At 32.2% G+C, this 21,428-nt stretch overlaps 1 protein-coding gene across 2 annotated transcripts; it reads right to left on the bottom strand.

The window, feature by feature from the left end:
* Window positions 1–3,743: 3,743 nt before the first annotated feature.
* On the bottom strand, window positions 3,744–10,427 carry LOC129292969 (auxilin-like protein 1). 2 transcript variants are annotated; one of them, XM_054930725.1, is made up of 7 exons: window positions 9,698–10,427; window positions 5,679–8,794; window positions 5,466–5,548; window positions 5,314–5,379; window positions 5,141–5,230; window positions 4,654–4,830; window positions 3,744–3,985 (listed from the first exon to the last, which is right to left on the bottom strand). In XM_054930725.1, exons 1-7 carry the CDS (start codon window positions 10,048–10,050, stop codon window positions 3,950–3,952), a joined length of 3,921 nt encoding a protein of 1,306 aa, XP_054786700.1. In that variant the 5' UTR covers window positions 10,051–10,427; the 3' UTR covers window positions 3,744–3,949. The 2 variants fall into 2 exon arrangements, with proteins under 2 accessions (XP_054786700.1, XP_054786701.1); XM_054930726.1 differs by having other exon boundaries at window positions 5,679–8,791.
* Between the last annotated feature and the right edge of the window lie 11,001 nt (window positions 10,428–21,428).

Genomic DNA, 21,428 nt, shown 5'->3' with positions numbered 1-21,428 from the left:
TAAACTTCTTCATCATCTCTTGATTCTTCATGCTGGTGAGGTTTTGTCTTCATCTATAATTCTTTATATCTCCACACATAACAAATATATTTTCTCTTAGTTTTGTAATAATCAAAACACATAATCTAACACATGCATACCATGTTTATACCATATTAAAAATGGTGAAAATTAAGATTGCTAGCTGCTCGAAAAAAATGTCAACGGCTTAGGAGATCACACCAGAACTCTACCTTAACATATATTTGTGATTCATTAGGGTAGTGATCAAGCTATCACACACCTAACCAAAATAGTTACTAGAATCAACCCTAAATGTAGCAAAGGGTCAACCTAGGTCATCTTTTTAAGAGTAGCTTAATCTAATCTTGAGGTTAACTAGTGAATAAGTGAAACTAAATGTTGAGATTGATTTATCTAAAACTACTAAATTCTAAGCTAAGATGAGTGAGTTGGAAATTCTTTTTAAAGAGTTGGAACCCTAGAGATTGGTTAATGTTGGAGTCCTTATCTTCTTGATGAATTAAGCCAATTAGTTCTCTCTTCTTCCTCTTGCCCAAATTGTGTTAGCCTAAGACAACTATCCTAAGCCAAATAGCCTAACTAGTTCAATTTTCCAAATCTTAGATTAAAGTCTTTAGTTCATTTTACTAATTGGTGCAAGTGTTAGCCAAGTGAGACAATCAAATTCATCCCTCAAGTGACATGGCCAAATGCAAAGAAATGAACAACCATAAGACTATCTAAAGCTACTCAAGAACAAGCATAAACCTCACAAGATTATGTAATTAACATTAAAGCAACCAATTTACTAAATGAAAAACACAATTATATGCATTAATCATCAAGTGGTTGAATTAAGCCAAGAACAAATGAGAGAGAATTCAATGTCACCAACATCTTCTCTTTATACAAAGACTAAATTTAAATTAGAATGACAAGGCTATAACAATCAAATTCTCAGCTAAGATATCTAATCATTAAGTTAAAAGAGAAGGTTAGGAAATAAGAAAAGCTTAGCCAAAGTTTCTCATGATTCATCCTTCATCTTCCTCTCTCTAGGATTCCTCCAATGTGCTTAGCTCCTTGTCTCCATCTCTATGGTCTTCTTGATCTTCATGATGTAGTCCAACTCTTTAACTATTGGAATGCGAATTTGAAGCTTTGCAACTTAAGAAAAATTGACAGGAATGGATGAACTAATGGAGAGGGAAAGATTGGTGTGTGTTGTAGTGATTTGAGTGAGAAATTATGGAAAAAATTGGGTGGAAGATGAAGAACAATGGAAGAACTAGTGAGAGAAGGTAGAGAGAATGGAAGAAGATGGCTTGAATAAATGAATTTGATCTAAAAAATATGAAAGAGGACATGAATATTGTGTTTGGCCCTAGCTCCAAATAATAAAATAAAACAAAAAAAAATTAAAATGCAAATGGGACCAAGTCACATGGAAGAGGCTTGCAAGGTAGTATGCTCCTATTGGCTTATAGATAATTTCAATATATGTCAACTTAATCTCATATTTCATCCACATTTTAATTAGATCTACTCCACCCAATGGTAGCCCATGCATGCCCCAAATGAATCAGATTTGGCTCCAAGTAGTTTTGACCTCATTTACCCAATTGATACATAAGTCATATGTCACCTATGTCATAAAATATACATAATTTAATTAAATAATATGTGACATCATAAAATCTAATTAAAGTGTAGCTTTGTATTCATATTTAAAAGAGAGAATTTATTATTATATCAAAGTTTTTGGGTGCATAAAATCATACAAAATTTTTCACACAAATGCAAATTCAAAACTATATCGAATAAGCACACTTAAGAAAGTTAATGAAAAGTATTGAATTTTATTTAATTACTCTCAAATTAAAATAAATTTTTGAAATCTAATTTGACCACTTTTCTTCTACACTTAAAATACATTTTTTAATTTTTTTCATACATTTTCTCATAAGTTCATTTTTAAACCCAAAAGACCCCTAATGTATAAAATCTAAATACTTAAACAAATTTTCAATTCTAATGTAACGTGTGTTCACTTTGACATAATAAAACTTTATAAATAGTCCTAATTGATAAAGAAAAATACGTAATAAAGGTGTTTTATTAGGTAGTTTCACAGAGATTTGTACATTCATTAAACAATGCTTGAATAGGTTACCTTTTATTGAAATTGACTTTGTTCAAGTTTCGTTCATGTCATGTTTAAGCACTTCCACCTCTCCCAATTGATAGTTTATCCATTTTATCAATAATCTTGAAAAATATTGATCATTTGCATATCTTTCTTAAACTTATTTTCCCCATTCCTAATGATGACACTTCATTTAAGGGAAATTTTTCATTTCAAAATTTTGAAACAATTATACTTTACTCATGCATATTCTTCTTAAGGGGAAGAAGGGTGTACTACTTCATGTTTTTGAGCATTTGACTTTTTTCAACAAATGCCTAATTTGGATGTAGGAATAAACTTTTATATTTTCTTTTAATTTTTAGTCTTTTTGTTCAAAAAATAAAAACAAAAAATTTTACACAATTGATTTGCAACATGTTGTATCAGAAGATTCTGATACCATATGTTATAAATTAATTTACTAATTAGATAAAATAGAAAGAATAAGTTTAACATGTATCTATGATCCATAGTTCATACTTTATATACAATTTATAAATAATCTCTTTCATTTGTAAAAAAAAAAATTCAATAATCTCTTTTAATTAGATAAAATGAATTTCCTTTGTGATATGTTAATCTAAGAATTATAGTTGGTTTTTGTACATAAAACAAAAAAAATAATTATTTATCAAATAGTCAATACTTTTAAGCTTATATGAGATATGATACAATTATCTTATTAATTAGGCAAGATAAAATAAGTAAAGATTAAAATAATTTATTACATGTGGTATTTGAATATGTAATTAGATATTAGTTCTATTAACACCCCACTTATTCAGCTTTTGAATAATGACTTTCCATAACTGTAGCAATAACTTCAACCAACTTTGACTCTATCATCTTATATACCATTTCAATCAGTTTTGAAATTTCTTCCATGCTATGGCCAATTGAAGTGTGGCATTGGAGGAAAAAGTGGAAGGAAAATCTGAGAGTCGAAGGACCTCTGGAGGTCGAGGAAATAGGGTAGAGGGAATGAAGCAAGGGTACAAATTTTATTCCAAGAAATTTCTCTACATAGGTCTATCTCTTCTCTAACATAAGCCTAACAAACTAGAATGGAGAAGAGGGATATAGACTAGGAATGAAGGAGAGAGAAGATTGAACTAATAATGAGCGGCCAAGTCTAGCTCTCTAGTAAAGCTAGGGGACCTGGCTGTTTTCCTCCCCTTATTTCATCCCTTATTTTTCATCTTCACTTCTTTTAACTATTTAGCTGGGTGTCTTCTATGCATTGAATTACTGAAGAATTTTAGTGCTTGTTGGGCATATAAAAAAGTGTTTTTACAGGTGGCCTGAAGTTTAATGAGCTTCACAAGCCCGAAAGCCTTTTTTCATGCATAGCCTGCCAGCAAAAAGAGGGGCGGAGGTTGCGAATGAAGCCATTGAGAGCATAGTTACTAAGGGCAATATCGCATGCAGTTATGCTGATAGTGTCCACAGTCACGGGTCCATTTTAACATGATTGACTTTGAGCCTTAGTTGTGTCATGAACTCTGTTTCCCGATCATATGCCTGCTTGCTCCGTTTGGGGGTAAAAAGGTGGTTGACAAATCCATAATAAAAGTTCCATTAGATCAATAGATATAGACAGGGGGCTAAAACTACTTTTACATAGCAGATTTTACAGTTGCCCAGCTTTGGGAGTACACCTTTTTTGGCGCGTTGATTGCACTTTACAATGGACAAAAAATTGGTTTGTAGAATGGTCACGTTCCTTGCATACCATATGGAGCGGGCTTTAAGAATTGTTTACCTTTCTTCCATGTTGAACTTGTTCCAGGCCTCCTGGGGATGAATTTAAGCATCAAAATTTATTACTTCCACTATGATATCAGTATTTCACATGTTTAAATCATGGGATGACAAATATGCCAAGAGATAAATACATAACATCACTAGATTTCATACTAACAAGGCCTGGCAAATCGATATTTTCTCATCTTTTATTGACCAGGGAGATCTGAATGATAGAACTATAAATAAAAAGCTACTAGAGGTTATTCAAAAAATTATTTATAGTTAAAATATTTATCAAGAAATTATTCAAAAAATAAATAAAAAGTTACTATCCACTTTAATACATTTCAAACAATGATTATGAGTGATTTGTTCAACTCCTTAGCACTAAACTTGCGTTAATTACATTCAGAAACTGAATTGAATATAATGTCAATATGTAAGTATATATGTATGTACGACTTGAACAAATCATGAAAAATTCTTACATGATAGAGGATATTATAAAGATATATAACGGTGAAATGTAATCAACCTCAAAGTCAGTTCAAGCTTTTTAAGAAGATCGACCAGCCAATTGTGGAATTATGATCAATTATGATCATTATGTTAGTAAGCATCACTATTAATTGGTTTGGGGGAAGAATAGAGAATAAAGCTAAGCAATGATCAAGTATCCATAATTCATGCTGACGAACGAGGGATGAAAGGCGCACCTTTAGAAGATCAAAGACCTTCTCACAAACATACTTTTGTTGAATGCTTGCTCCCCGCTGTTGCAGCTTGTCAGGATGCACAAAAAGAGTGGCTTTACGGTAAGCCTTCCTTACAGCAGTAGTGTTTACTATATCTGTCAAGTGAATCGGCTGCCAACCACTATCGGGCCCAAGTATCTGCAACATACAAAATATCCCATTTAAAATAATTTTAAACAAGCAAGCATCCAGTAGCTGCCGAATCCTTCTCATTACACATCTAGAGACATGATAAATCTATTGAGAGAGGCCAAAAATTGAAACTAACAGTAAGGCACTTAAATCACCATAATAGTAAAAGCACGCCATCAGGATTAACAGTTTTACCAGAATGGAAACATGACCTTGGGAATTATCACGTATCGAGTATACCGTCCTAGAAGACATAATGTGAAGCAGTATACGCGAACGATAAATTTGATATTAATTACAAAGTGTTTACACGTACATATTGTAGCGTTGAAAGTAATGCCCGCAAGTTCCCTTCCTTGCCACTTGACCACCTTTTAACATCACCATCAAGAGCTTCTGCGAACCTCTGCCAGAAGATAAAATTACAAGGTTTATAAACAGATAAGACAAAAAGTCAACCAGGACATGATGCAAAAACAGATATATTACATTTCTCTCCTCTTGCTCCTTCTGCACAAGCCGATCACGAGCATTCTTTTCAGCCAGAGCTTTCGCCTGGAGTGAAAAAAGAATGAATAAAAGGAATCGTGAGATGGTAATCACTTTGTAGATGAGAATCTCTGCAGAACCAGGAATCATACCACACGTTCTCCTATTCTTTGATGCCTCTCAGACCTAGCTTTGCATCTCTGAACACTGTCTCCGTTAGCTCCATCGAATGTATCTGAAGATTTAGAAAGTTCATCAAGAATATGAAACTTGTATAAGATCTATAAAATTTGAAATGGCAAATGAAGAAACGAAAAAAGAAGTGAGACAGATCAGCTGTGGCAGAACTGTCCAAAATCACATACCACCATAGCTGAAAGATTTGGAGTGAAAGTTTGTCTTCGTTCCATTATCTCTGGAACCACCAAAAGACTTCTCTGCGAAAAACTTGTCAGGTTTGTTTCTCAATTCAGAGGCAGCCTTTTCAGACAGTGCCCTTTCTAGGGCACGTGCTCTTGCCTCTGCAGTTGCTCTCTCTACAGCAGCACGTTCAGCTTTGAGTTTTGCTTCCATAGCAGCCCTCTCAGCTGATGTCTTATCATTTGCCTGACCTGTTGTCTTTAATAGCCTTTCTCGTCCATCAGAAACATTTTTTCTACGACCTTCACCAACAGCTCTCTCCAGAGTAGCCCTTTCTCGGGCCTCTGCAAATGCCCTTTCACGAGCTTCACGAATTGCTCTTTCTACAGCTATTTTCTCTCTTTCTCTTTCTCTTTCTCTTTGCCTCTCTTTTGCTCCTTCATTTTTCTTGAGGTGGTCTGCATCTGGCTCTGCCTTTTGTGAGGTCTCATCTGCTTTCTCCTCTTCCATAGTTAGGCATGCTTCATAATTCTTCTTTAGATTTCCGTGAGCTTGTTCAATCTCTTGACAATCAATGGTGCTAGATTTCCCTTCAGGCACAGGTGGTTGAGATGCTTCCATATTCCTTTCATTGTCAACCAAGATTTCCTCATGAGAGGAGTTACATTGATTTTCATCTATCTTGCCCTTCGAATCATCTTCATCCTCCTTCATGCATTCACATACGTCCCCCAATTCAGATGGTTCTTCAACAGCCATTGCCAAATTACTGTTATCTTCATCTTCTTTCCAGCAATCACCAGGATTTTGCTCAACATTTTCATGGGGGTCACCAGTATTTGTGGCAGGGTGGTCAAAGGAGACTGTTTCATTGGCATATTGCATTTGAGTCATCGCTTCATTTTCATTGAGTTGAAGGGCACCTTGAGCCAATGAAGATTTAAGTTCATGTTTCTCCCCAAGATTATTAATCACTTGAAGAGATTTTGGTTCATTGCATTTCTCCTCATACCGCAGTGAAGCATTACTTGCTACCAGTGTTTCATCTTGTTCATCATGAGAATATTCCTCAGGAGTTACTTCTGGAATTTTATCACATTCAACTGTTGTATCAGCAGCTGCTTCAGTTTTGCTGAAGTCATCACCATCTAGCTCATTGTTTGGACCAAGTTCTGTGGTTCTATGAGCTTCCTTGACTTTTTTCTCCTCATAATTAAGGCTACTTTCAATCACTTTCATAATTTCTACTGGCTCACTATCATTTTTGTCGGTTTCTTCAGTCAGATAAAAAACTCCTTTGAGTTTCATCTCACCCTCTTTGGCATCTCCAACTCGCTCATTTCCATCAGAGCCGCTATCCTTTGTCATTACTTCACGAAATCTTTCCTCATCATCAGCATGGCCCAGAATACTCTTCAGAATTTCCTGCATATGGATATTGTCAAACCTATTTTCACAACCTTCTCTCTGATAATAATGTTCTGTCTCCTGATTTAGAGCCAAAAGAACAGCTTTGTTCATGTTCTTTCCCTCTTCCACACAACTCCAGTTCTTCATTTGTCTTTTCATACTCATCAAGTCCAAGTCATGAATATGAAATGGTTTATAATTTTCAATGGACTTCATATCCTCTCTCAACTCAAATTCCTTTAGATCACTGAAAACTTCAATCTTCTCCTCACTTTCAATCTCCTCTTGAGTATCATTCTTCTTAAGCTCAATAAATTCCTGATGACCTATCAAGTTCCTTGAACATTCCTCTTGCTCACAAGGTCCTTCAACCTTTTCCTCATCTTCTGATTTACAATTGATTTTTTTCTCATCTCCCATAGATAATCCCACCCCAACTATTTTTCTTTCAGAGTCTTCCTGCTCAAGGAAAGGTGCAACCATATCATCAGTTACTGGTTCATCTTCTACTCTAGAATCAAGTGTTTCTCGAGCTAACATAGTGTCATCTACAAGTTCTTCACTCATAAACATCTTTTTATCCACAAGTTCTTCATACTGACCTGCCTCATGATCTACATTGACTTTTTCTTCATTAGCCTCTGGTTCACAAGGTCCCTCAAACACTTCTATTGTCCGGCGAGATTCATCTTGCTTCTCAAAGGCATAATCATCTACAGTGTATAACACTTCCTTATTATTTTCTTCATCTTTAGACTCAAAAAGTGTTTCCTCATGAGCAGCCTCTTTAAGTCCAATTTCTTCTTTACTATGTTCAGCTAGAGTTGATTCAAGTTTCTCTGGTCCTTCTCTCACCGCTTCTTTAGCTAAAAACACTTCTTCAGCCCTGAGATCTAAGGTTACTTGCTCTTTTCTCATCATCGCCTTTCTAGTCAAAGAAGACTTTTGTGGCAAAACATCCATTTGGCCAAATGTTTGACCCAAACTAGTCCCTTCATGCATTGTTTTATGGGCAAATTTGTCCTCCTTCTTCTCTTCAGCTTTCAAGTCATTATTAAGCCTTCGTTTTATGCGATTAGGAAAACCTTCTTTCTTTCTTTTCATCAAATCTTTGGCAACTTTTAATCTTTCTTGAGCTTCTTCTATTGCCTTCCTTAAAGCAGCTACAGAGGCAGCTGCCTCTGAATTTGAATCTATCATGTCATCAAAGTGTCCTGGTGACTCAGCACCAGCAGCAACTTCAGATTGTTTCATACCACTGTCACTGCTATGGCTAACCTCACATGCATTGAAAAACATATCAATTGAATCAGAACTATCTTGAACTCTGATTCTGCCCTTGGAAGACTCTTTCATAGCACCTTCAGGTGTAGGATCATTAACCGATTTCGTGCACTGTTCCCCTTTTTTAATTCCCTCTGGGCAATCACTACCAGGATACGCATGCTGCAATTCTGGTATTGACTGGTCATCTCTTTTTATCTTCAAGGGATTGACTTCTTCAATTAAGCAAGTATAAGCAGGGACAGCATGGAGCTGAGCTATGTGCGTTGTGCCATTTTTTCTGTTTCCAGTTCCCTGGTTCATTTTGTGATATGACATATTGATTTTTTTGGCACCATATGATGTTTCTTGAGACACCAGTGGGACCTGCTTTGAACAATTAGAAGAATCTTCCTTGCTAGATCGCTTTCCTCCTTTATCATGGCTACTACAAAATAAAAAAGTCAAGAAAACTATTAAGGTACACATCTGAATCACTTTTAAGGAGCATCGTAAGCACTCATCTTCTCATGACACCAAACTAGTTTGCATATTAAAATAAACTTTAAAGTCTCCTTGCAACTTGTTCTTCCAGCTTTGAGACAGCTAAATATTTCTTCCTCCTCTTCTTCAGAATGTTTTTTGCTTCGTGTCTCTGTGTGTGCGTGTGTAAATTTTTCTAGCCCCTAGAGGCATGCAACTTTTATCACACTCCACTTGGTGAAGGAAACATTGAAAATGCTTTAAAAGATTAGAATATTAACGTCACACAAAACACCATCCAGTGAAGAAAATAAAACAAAATTTCACAATGATCAAAGTCACCACAAATAGAATGACAAAACAAGAAGGAAGTTCTTTTAAAAGAATAAAAAAGAAAAGAGAGGTTGTGTTTGGGCAACAATCTAAATTTCGGAATAATCCGGCTAAAACCTTCACAAGCATGACTTCCTTAAATGGTGACATAGAATATAAGCAATGAAGGAGGGGATAATGAAATTCCACGAAGCTGTCTCCCTGGGTTGTGAATTTTCTTTTAAAATAATATATGTAATTACTAATCTACACAGTTACGAATTTTATAACTGTCCACTCACTTCACATAAACATAATGGAGCGAGAGTACAACCAGGAAGGAAAAACAAATAATCCAGAGCAGAAGAAAATGCAGTTTTCCAGCGAAAGAATCACATAAGCGACAAAAATGACGAAATCACAGAAACAAGAAACAGAAAATTACACTGGCGGTTAACAAACATTATTGATTTCAAGTATATACCAAGGCGCACAGCCGTGTGAATGAAGTTCCTTCCACGATAAATCCTAATGAGAAAGATATAAGCTAACTTACGATGCTCCCTCGGGGAAACTGTCTTTATTCTTAGACTCAGCAAACAGCTCCTCATATGGTACGGCAGCATCCAGATTCCCAAACCCTCCGAAGACCTTCGAATAATCGAGCTTGGAGCGCTGAACGTCGTGCAAAGTTCTTGTGTCATTGAGCTCAGGAACTTCAAGAACTGGAATCGAGGATCCTATAGAAGCTTCCGAACCACCAAAAATTTCACTGTAATCTTCAAAAGTGGAGGCCAGCCTAGGAGCTCTAAACTTCACTGGCGAGGCAAAAACACCGTCGTATGCAGACTTTCCAGGGACGCCATAGCCGTTCGAGAACTTTTTAGCGGTGACAGCTCCGAAATCCATTGCAAGTCTCTTTATTTTCTTCCCTGCCTTCTTCCTCCGCAGAGTTCAGACACGGAGAAGAGTGGAATGATCACGGAATGAAAAGGAGAAAAATGAATCGGGACCTTTTTCCAATTGCAGAATGATGGGAGGGAAAGGGCAATGCGGTCCCCAAAAAAAAAAAAAGAGTCAGGAAGTCGTAACTGTTAAAAAACTATAACCTCAGTGCTTCGGACCGAGAAGCACGCACTACAGTGGCGAGTGTGGAACTGTAGTGATCGGAAGGTGGAGAAGTGACCGGCACAGCCGGTGGAGTCAGTCAGGGCTCGATCTCAGCTTGTCACCATTATCGAAAAAAGACGGAGCTCGTTGGTTGTCGTGATGCAGGCAAGGGAAACAGTAACACGGTTCCATCTGTCAAACAACCAGCAGCACCGCCATAACGTCATTTCAAAGGGCAATTTCGGAAACAGACTTTGTCAACGGAGGAATTAGGCCTTCTTCGGTATATTCTCTTTTCTGAGCCCATAAGGGTACAGCCCATATGGGTTAAATCCATCCATTTTCTGGCTCAACTTTTTCGGTATATTCTCTTTTCCTGAGAGAAACAAAACATATTAATTACGTTATCTCATCATATAATGATAAGTCAAAAGCTGCATCATTGATTGTTAATAGGGAGAATTTCAATTCCATAAAAAATTTTTTAATATGATTTATAATAAATAAATATTAATAAATTAACAATTAAAATTATTATTTTAACAAGTATTTTTTATGTTCATAATCTTTATCAAATATTGAATCCTCTCAAAAGTTTAACAACAAAGTTTCTAACGGAGTTTCAAAATATACACATGTGTAACTCTTTAGGGTGTATTTGGATATCCATAAAAAAATTTATTATGAAAAAATTGATAATATGATTGATTTTTAGTATAATCGATCATGTTAAGTTGTATATAATTGATTTATAAAATTGATTAATATGATCGAAGATTGATTCTAAGCAAAATCAAAAAGTAAAATTAAAACTTAGGTAAAATTATAATTTTTATAAAAATATATCCAAACACTTCTATTACATGTCAAAATTAATTATTGACTCAAAATCATGGTTTCTTTAAAAATATATAAACACCTCTATTATATGCCAAAATCAAATATGAACATAAAATTATGATTTTCTTAAAAATATTCACATATTCTTATACATGTTAAAATCAATTATAAACTCAAAATTGTGGTTATTTTATAAGTTAGGACCTGTTTGGATATCCATAAAAAAATTAATTAATATAATTAATTTTAAATATAATATATTATTTTATGTGGCATATGATTAATAATCAAAATTGAAAAGCAAAATTAAAATAAGGTAAAACCACATTTTTGTGAAAATATATTCAAATACCCATGTTACATGTTAAAATCAATTATGAATTCAAAATCATAATTTTTTAAAAATATCCAAACACTAATTATACATGCTAAAATTAATCATAAACCAAAAATCATGATTTTCTTAAAAATATCTAAATACTTTTATACATGTCAAAATCAATTATCAACCTAAAATTGCAATTATCTCATAAGCTATTATTGCCTACTTTTCAATTCAATTTTTCAATTATATGTTTTCAAAAAATCTTCCAAAAATCATACAAATTATTTCACAAATCATATATTTTTTTGTTCATAAGTGATTTTAACATCTATAGGAGTTGTTTGGATATTTTAAGAAAAATCATGATTTTTAATTTATAATTAATTTTAACATGTATAATGAGTGTTTGGATATTTTTAGAATAATATAATTTTAAATTTATAATTAATTTTAACATATAACAAGGATGTTTGAAAATATTTTCACAAAATTATGGGTTTGACCTATAAAATTGATTCCAAATGTTATCCAAACTGACACAACTATTTTTTTAATTTAGTTTTCAATTATACTTTCATAAAAATTTATCAAAAATCATATAAATTCTATTTTATAAATTATGATTTTGAGTCATAATTAATTTTCACATGTTCAGTATGTTTGGATATTTCTAAAAAAAACTATTATTTTAGAGTCACAACCGATTTTAACATATAAAAGAGGTATTTGAATACTTTTAAGAAAACTATAATGTTGGGTTTATGATTAATTTTTTCATATACTTAAAGAGGTATTTCAATATTTTTACAAAATCATGATTTTTATTTTTAAAATTAATTATTTGATATATCCAAACATGCACTTAATCACCAATCAATTATGCCATCCACAAAACACTGCCGTTAACAATTGAGTGACATTAAACAAATATCATGAATTCAGAAGATGTAAAGTCAACTAAACTAACTTCAGTTAAGAAGTACAGCTGCTATTTCATTGAATTTTAGTGATAACAAAAGTTATGAAAATTAAATCGATTATTGAATCAGTTGAGGTATTGAATCACGGTTCAATGATCAGACTACAGTTTAAATTATCATGATCCAACCGATCATAAATAAATTAATATATTTTAAATATTTTATGTTTAAATTGAAAAAATAATTATATATAGTAAGAATAATGAATATTTAAATTTCAAAAAAGATAATATGCAATAAAAAATATAATATCTATCAATATTACATCATTTTCACCCAAAATATATAATTATTTCATAATTTATAATTTATAACTTTAAAATACACACACACACACACACACATAATTCATACATATTTTTTGCATTTCTTTCGTTTCATAATGCTTATTGGATATAAATATATATAAATTATATTTTAGAAGTATGAATTAAAAATAAAAATAATAATAAAGTAACATGTCCGGTTCAACCAATTTCTCACCGATTTTACTAGTTTTGGTCAATTCGCAGGTGGTTCAATCAATTCATGAATAGTTCGTGGGATAAGCGATCATTGGGTGTAATCGAACCAAACCTATAACCAGTTCTCGATTCAATCAATCAGACCAACTAGTTCAATCGGTTCTTATAATAGTAGTTATAAGGATTACAAGTCATTCTTTAAAAAATTTTCTTGATCCGATGTATAAGATATTGAATAGGTGTTATATATATATTTTCAATTACATCCTTTATTAAGTAATACATGAAAGAATAGAAGATCAAAACTAAAGTGTCATTTGCTCTAACAAAAAAAAAAGTGTACTTTGTTCAATTTTCAACTGGGCTAAAAAATATATTAATAATATATATATCTAGAGTAATTCATACTCATAAGTATAGGAGGAAATAAGCTAGGCCGAGCTAAGTTTTAGTCAAATAAACATGAATCTGTATGATAAGTTAAAGGCCTAAGCCTAACTTAAAAGCTAAAGCCTATATTAGACTTTTTTTTATAGTTCAATCCTAAATCTACTTAAAGCCTGGCCTGTTCTAAAAGCTTATTTAAAAGTATATTAAAAAGTAGAGTTTTTAAATAGGCTTGTATAAGAAGCTCTAAAAATCTTGTAAGTTTATGATTATTAAAGTCTACATATGTACAACTTGATTTACCAACTAAAATACATAATAAGGAAAAAAATTATCAACTAAAATATAATACAACAATATATTAATAATATTGAAATCAATACATGCATTAGTCCAATCTAATTGAAGCATAACCAAAAAACTAGAAATGAAAAGGAATATATTGATTAAAAATTAAATGAACTAGTATATTATAAATTCATCATACAAAGATAATAAAAAAGAACATAGGAAAGGAAGAATCGTCTAGTGACTTTGAGTTTGATTTAGAAGAAGAAGAAAAGGGGACATATGGAGTTGATTATATTCAAATTTCTAAATTAAATATTATATATTATATACTATATATAGGTAATATATTATAGACAGAATTTCAGTTAAGGATTTGTGAAGACATTTAATTACTAAGGACTCCCCAAACAATTTAAAACCTTAGTTTAGTCCTCCAAGACTTAAGTGAAAATAACTAAAATGCAAAAAAGATAAAAATACTCTCGATTTAAACATTAAAAAAGTGGTTAGTTTGCATGTGATAGTGAAGAAAGAGCAACATGTTTTTTTAAAAGAAGAAATCAACCATTGAGATTTGTTTTTCATCTTCAATTTCTCCTCTCCATCTTTATCTTCATCAAGGTCTTCACTTTCTACTTTACATCCTCATCTTCGATCAAATTTTGACTGACATTTTTACTCCCATCTTGAGGGATTTCAACTTTCATTGTTAACAACCTGCACAAAGGCGAGATAAATAAGTCTTCTTCTTTAACTCAAATACACTAAGTTGTTGGTATCTTGCTTCCTCTCGATAGTAAGTTTGTTTACCATTTTTCCCCTCTTGATGTAAAGCATTAGTGTAGGGACTTTTCCACTTGTTGATTGTGTTAATTTTTTACTGTTACTTGCTTGGTAATTTGTGCTTTGAAATCAAAATATGAATTTTAAAAAATGAGGAAGTTAGGCTGGTGTAAGGTTGCCCTTACTAATCTTCAATTACCACCATTATCAAGGTAATCAGTGGACTAATCCAATTAAATTACCAAATTTGACACATTTGCATTAATGAGATCCCAAGTTTTAAAACTTAAATGAGTACTCAAATATAATTTTACAAACTAAAATCAAAGTAGAATTAAATATGGAAGCATGGGATACCAAAAAGATTTAAAAAATTGCATTTTCATATAAATCAAAACAACATTGCAAATGCCACGGCATAAGCTCAGTGCCCCACAACACACTCCTTACTATGCAAGGCACCACAGTTGATAACATTTACCGGTGTCATTTGACAATAGTAGAGGAGGATTTTTAACGTGTTCTGTTTCTTCATCTGACATCCAATTAAGGGAATTTATGTATTTACAAAAAGCTCTTTTTGAGATCTAGCTAATAGCATGTGTTTTATTCCCAACAAATTTCACACACAGAAGATGGACATTCAAGCATATTTTTTTTTAACTTTTCACAACACAAGGGTGTCCAAAACCCTACTCATGTGCTAAAAGCTACTTCTAACACTTAGATAACTCTCAATAGATTAGGGACTACCTATGTAACACACCATATGCACTCAATCATAACAAATTCTCATTTTCACTCCTTGATCCCTTTAATATAAAAAACAGAAGGGGGATGTTTAGTATTGCATTAATCACTTAACTTCAAATAAAATAGTTTGACAATTTTCTTTATACTTGCACCAGTATTATGGCCTTATCTAAATCATTCAATTACTTTTATAATAATCTCAAGGCCCAAAATACAACCATATAATCATGCATATAAACATAATATAAGTGTAACAAAAGAATGTAATCCTTAATTGACAATATCCTAAATATTGCACAAAATAAATGAGGTTAGGATGCTTTACAGTAGGAATACACAAATTTTTAAGCCTCCGGAGCCTTTTCCTTATGTACACCTGAGTTAGAACCTATAAAATATTAAAAGAAAGGGGTAAATATAACTACTTAATAACCACAAAACGTCTATTCTATGTAGCTATACATTAATTGACAAAAAACATACACTTAAGATATGAAAACTCATGCATTTAGTCACACATAAACTTATCATAGTTGCTAGATTTATCTTATTCTCATCTTCTATAAATCAACATTGCCACAACACTGCAACCATGTGACAATGGCTTAATTGCCAATAATGATGCACATTACCACATTAATAACAACCATATGACAATGTTGTAATCAACTATCACAACTTGTCATAAACTTATTAAACATGTAACACATAGGATAAAAATATGCATGATTTGACCATTTTTATATCCTCCTTATACCTTCCTACTTAAACTGTAGGTTATTAATCAATTAAAGCTTTGTCCGTATGAATAGACCACCCAAGCTCACCAATTGTAAGGAGTAACCCAACCAAAGATCACTACGCTTACTGTTGGATCATAGTTTACCCTATTCTCGAATCCTTAGAGTGTCATAAACCCTAAATTAAACTCCTCAACAAACTGGTGGAGTTAGTTAGGTTTGAATCTCTCAAGAAATAATAGGACAGTTCTTTGACAAATAGTAGGACAAGGCTGGCTTTCGTTCATTAAAAGGTGGGCATATAATATCATATGAATTTATCTACTCTCCTTCCTAAGTGAACTCTTGTCAAATGATCATGCAATATATGATACTCACTCATTTCACAAATTCACAAACTCAAACAACTTATTAGGTTACAATAATAAATTAACACCTATGAGCATCTTTAATAATTTCATACTTACTCTTCCTTTCAAAATTCAAATACATATTCTCCATATCACACATTCATCATATCACTTATAATACATATTCTCCATATCACACAATCATCATATCAACTTATTAACTCCTTATTTCAACATAAAATTGTAATATGAAAATATTTTAAGTTCAACTTTACAATTATTGCCAAATTAGGTTTAATAAAAAAATCACATGATTTTTGGCATAATTACAATCACAAATTCAATCATTCAAGTCAATCCTTTTATTTTCAAAAATAAAAATTAATTAACAAACAACTACACAAAAGAGATTTTTCCTTGTTACTTTAAACATTTGAGAAGTGAAAGGTTTATCTCTCAAATTAATGCTTTCTAAAGCTTGTTTTCAAGCCAATTAGGTATACGAATGAGTAATGTACAATTTATCAAGTCCACAATCATCAACATCACAATACATATACTTCAAATTCTCATTCTCAACACTTAAATCACCCAAAATCTTTGTTTCTTACATTCAAGTTTACCTATTAAGCTCATCATCATCTACTAACCTCAGCTAATTTTATTAAACTCCTCTAAGGTCATTAATGTCATCCAACGACCTCCAAACCTATAATTAATATTAAAATTTTAGACATAAATGCCCAACAATCACCATCAATATATAAAACCTTCAATTATTGGTTTAAACAATTTAAATAACTCCTATTAACTATATTTAATTTAATAAGTTTAGACTCATAACTTATATGAACTGAGAATCATCTCCTCTTTTGATATCAAAGTGACCCAATTTCATGTCGGACCTAAATCTATAGCTAAAACTACAACTAAAAACGCCCATAGTCCTCTCTAACCACACACCACACTAATCTTACTTAATTAACCTTGATTAGTTTGATTAATAAGGGGTTAATTTTTAGGATATTACAATTGGTTATTGTAAATGTTAAATAATTTACTAGCCATTGATAGTAATTTAACAACATATATGTTGAGTTGTTCATTTGTAAATTGTAGATAGCAAAATAACAAATAAACCTAGGAAATTAACAAGATGTATATATGAGATTAATAAGTAATATTGAATAAAATGTCTATTGGTTTATAAATTGTATGAAGCTTGATAACAAATGAACCCAAGACATTAACTAGTATGATATAGGAGATTAACAAGTGATATTAAATAATAAAATGACTGTTGGTTGTAAATTATATGAAGGTTGATAATAGGTAAAGCTAGAAAATTTGCAAGTTTTATATAAGAGATTAACAAGTGATATTGAATAATAAAATGATTGTTGGTTTTAAATTATATAAAGCTTGATAACAAGTTAATCTAGTGAATTTACAAGTTTTATATAGGAGATTAACAAGTGGTATTGAATAATAAAATGACAGTTTGTTGTAAATTGTATGAAGCTTGATAACAAGTAAAGGTAGGTAATTTACAAGTCTTATACAGGAGATTGACAAGTGACATTGAATGAAATGTCTATTGGTTTGTAAATTGTTTGAAGCTTGTTAATAAGTGAACCCAAAAAATTAACTAGTATGACAACGGAGATTGACAAGTGACATTGAATAATAAAATATTTATTGGTTTGTAAATTGTATGAATCTTGATAACAAGTAAAGCTAGGAAATTTATAAGTCTTATACAAGATATAACAAGTGATATTGAACTAAATATATGTTGGTTTGTAAATTATATGAAGGTTGATAACAAGTGAACCTAGCAAATTAACCAGTGTGATATAGGAGATTAACAAAGTGATATTGAATAATAAAATGTCTTATGATTTGTAAATAGTGTGAAGCTTGATAACAAGTTAGAAAATTTATAAGTCATATATAATAGGGTTAAAATATAAATCTACCCTTGAATTTTTTACAGAGGCACATTTGGCATCCCAAAGTATTTAATGGTACAATTTTGCCTTGACATTTTTCAAAATGGTACAAATTCGCCTTGAGTTAACAATTTAACCACGTTGACCGTTTTTGACTTTTTGACCATTAAATGCCTAATTAGCAAGCCACATAAGATTCTATGTTTAACTTCTCCTAATATCTACTTGACATTAGGAAGGGTTAAACTGATCATCACATCCTTAAACTAAGCTGTCATAAAAAATTCTTGTTTGAAAAGCTTGAGACCTAAGACTTGTTCTGTAAATCATCAAAATCATTTAAAATCCAGTACAAAATAATCATTGCATAGCTGAAGACTATTGCTAGCATTCATCAGATTCAATACATTCCTTTAAAACTAAGAAACAAAGTTAAAAACTGGGTCGTGTGCTGCAGTATACACACAATGTGTCACAGCGCATATAATGGAATTTTTTGCTGTCATGTGACAATTCACAGGGCGAACTTCTGGCACACATTGTTTGCACATATGATATTTGATCGAAGTGATTCAAGCATCCATACAAAGCTTATTTCATAAGCTAACTAATGAGATAGGTTTGAACACAATTCAATGTTCCAATCAAATTTAGACACCCAAGTATAAAAAGCTACTTTTTTAAAGATTCAAGTGCATCAAAGTGTTCAAATTGATCCTTTTATCTCATTAGATCATTCTGGGCTTAGAACTAAGTCTAAAAAAACCTTATACACTTAATTGACCACAATTTATATCATATATGCACATAAGTTAAGATTTGGCTATTTAATAGCCCATTTACACATTAGGCCACTTTCCAAAAATATCACCACAATACCTATTTGGCCAATTTCTAATTCATTCACCATATATTTTCCACTAATGCATTCACAGCATGTTCACAAATAAATCTTAGCCTATGATACTCATTTCACCATATATTTACACATATAGGCTAAGATTTAAAAAAAATCACTACAATTCACAACTTTAAATATGCATGCAAATCCTATGGCAACTTTCCATTTACAATATTCACAAGAAACAAGGTTCATTAATCAAACTCTAATTCACATGGCTTAATCCACACAAAGCCAATTCAGAGTCTTTCCCTTTGCTCGGATCACTAACTTGACTTGTAAAAATATAACTATAGAGTAAGATAATAATCTTAGTAATAGAATAACTCTCTACTACTAATCACCACATGTAACTCTAAGCAAGTATTGCATAATATACATTTAAATACAGTATATAACATGAATTTCACTTCAAATCATTGTATCAATATAATGTTTCACCACTAATCACCACTTTCACGGACTATAACATTTTACCACTAATACAACTTGATCAGTACCATCCAAACTTCTAAATCACCCTGACTCAAAACTATAAGCTTGCCTTAAACTAATATACATACTCATTAACCCTGAATATACCTTTGGTGGTAGAATCACTCAGCCAAAGGCATTCTATTTTATTTTCAAACTATGGTTTCTCCTATCACACAATGAGTTGTCATTGGCTCTAATACCGCATCATAAATGCTAAGGGGTCAAATCTCTAACATTGCATCTCAATAAGCACTGAGAAGATAATCTCTAAAATCGCACCTTAATAGGTACTAAGGAGATACAATTCTTCAATACTACACCTCGTCGGCACTAAGGAGAATAATGCTACATGGTCTTTCACTACTTCTCCCTATGGGTGAACTTCCACCCCTTAAGATCATGATTTTGTATAAACCACATGTTCAGACACACAAAACCATATATATTTGCAAAGCATGCAAATTTGTAAACTCAATTCTTTAAAAATCAATATCATGCAATAAACATTTAGTTGACAAATATGCTTATTATAAAACCTTTTCATGCAATAATACTTATACTCCTAAACAGTTGCAATAGATAATCAAATAGAGAAAGTTATTCAGTTACATCAACCCTTCTGTTATAAGAGAGATTACCTATAGACTTTCTCAACCGCCAACACATCTCTACTAGTTTCTCTACTCACTCTACATGCAAAATAAGCCAATCTACAAACAATTGGCATTATTAGTCAATTAATGTAATTGACCAAAAATACTTAATTGTTGCTTAAAGCTATATTCTGTCATCTATTCTCTTTTACTTAGCTACTTTAAGTTCAATATCCCTTAATTACCATGTTCTATCACTTCTAGAGATTCTATTTCACCTCTACTCACTTTCCAACTGTTTTTCCTTTAATTTAGGGCCAAATTTAGCTTATGACTTCAAAGCTTTATCGTTTAACCCTAAACTAGTCACAAAACTCTAATTTAACTTTTGAAAACCTTTTTATTACTATAGAATAAGAAACTAACCCCTTAAATTTTCCTGATTCAATTTCTCTATAATTTATACTAGGAGAAATTATAGTAGAATTGAAGGTAAGGGCTATAACATCTGGAAAAATTTCACCCTAGTTTATTAACTTGATGAGGGTAATTAGTAAGTTAATAAGGTGTGTGGCCAGAGAGGCTTAACTTAGCATAATTGTTGTGATTTCAGCCTTAGAAGTGGGTTTGGATCGATGACAGGTCACCCGGGCAAGGAAAGAGGAAGAAAAGTAAAGCATTGTTCTCCGTGTCACACAGCGTGGCACGTGGTTGGTCTGTCGCGATGCACGAAGATAAATTTAAATGCAGTGAGCTCCTCTGTGCCATGTGCCACGACGGAGAGCAGCATGTGCCATGGCACAAATTTCTGATAAATCAGTTCATGTGCTGCGTGAAAACAGAAGAGAAAAAGAAGAAGAAAATGAAGAGCTCAACCTTGGCTCTGCTAGGGCATGACATTGAGTTCTATAGTTGATAGATTGAAACTCCCAAACACCCAAGGTAAGTTTATGGTGCCTTATTCTTCCTTTCTCTCCCTCATTTATGATGATTTATAGTAGGGTTTGATTTGGGAGATGGATTTTTAGTCTTTAAGAGTATGGGTTCGATTCCATATGTTAAAATAAGCATAATAAGAGTTGTCTAATGTATTGGAACACCACATTGATGATTTTGAAAGTGGTTGGTCTAAGGGAGCATTTAATATCTAAAAATTAACATAAATATAGTAGTTAGGAGAGGTTTATATGCATTAATGATGGTTTGAGATATTGTTAATGATAAAGTACATAACTTGAGCCTATTGGGTATGAATGGATAGTGATTATGAGTTAATAAGGATAAAGTGTGTAAAGTTATGTATTGATAAAGCTTCAAGAGTTAGACAATGATGAAATTCTT

The sequence above is a fragment of the Prosopis cineraria genome, unplaced genomic scaffold (genome assembly GCF_029017545.1).
Source record: "Prosopis cineraria cultivar Desert tree isolate PC_DT_omini unplaced genomic scaffold, ASM2901754v1 PC14, whole genome shotgun sequence".
NCBI classification, from domain to species: domain Eukaryota; kingdom Viridiplantae; phylum Streptophyta; class Magnoliopsida; order Fabales; family Fabaceae; genus Prosopis; species Prosopis cineraria.
Note: the sequence above shows the minus strand (reverse complement) of the source record. Positions and strands in the feature narration are given on the sequence as shown.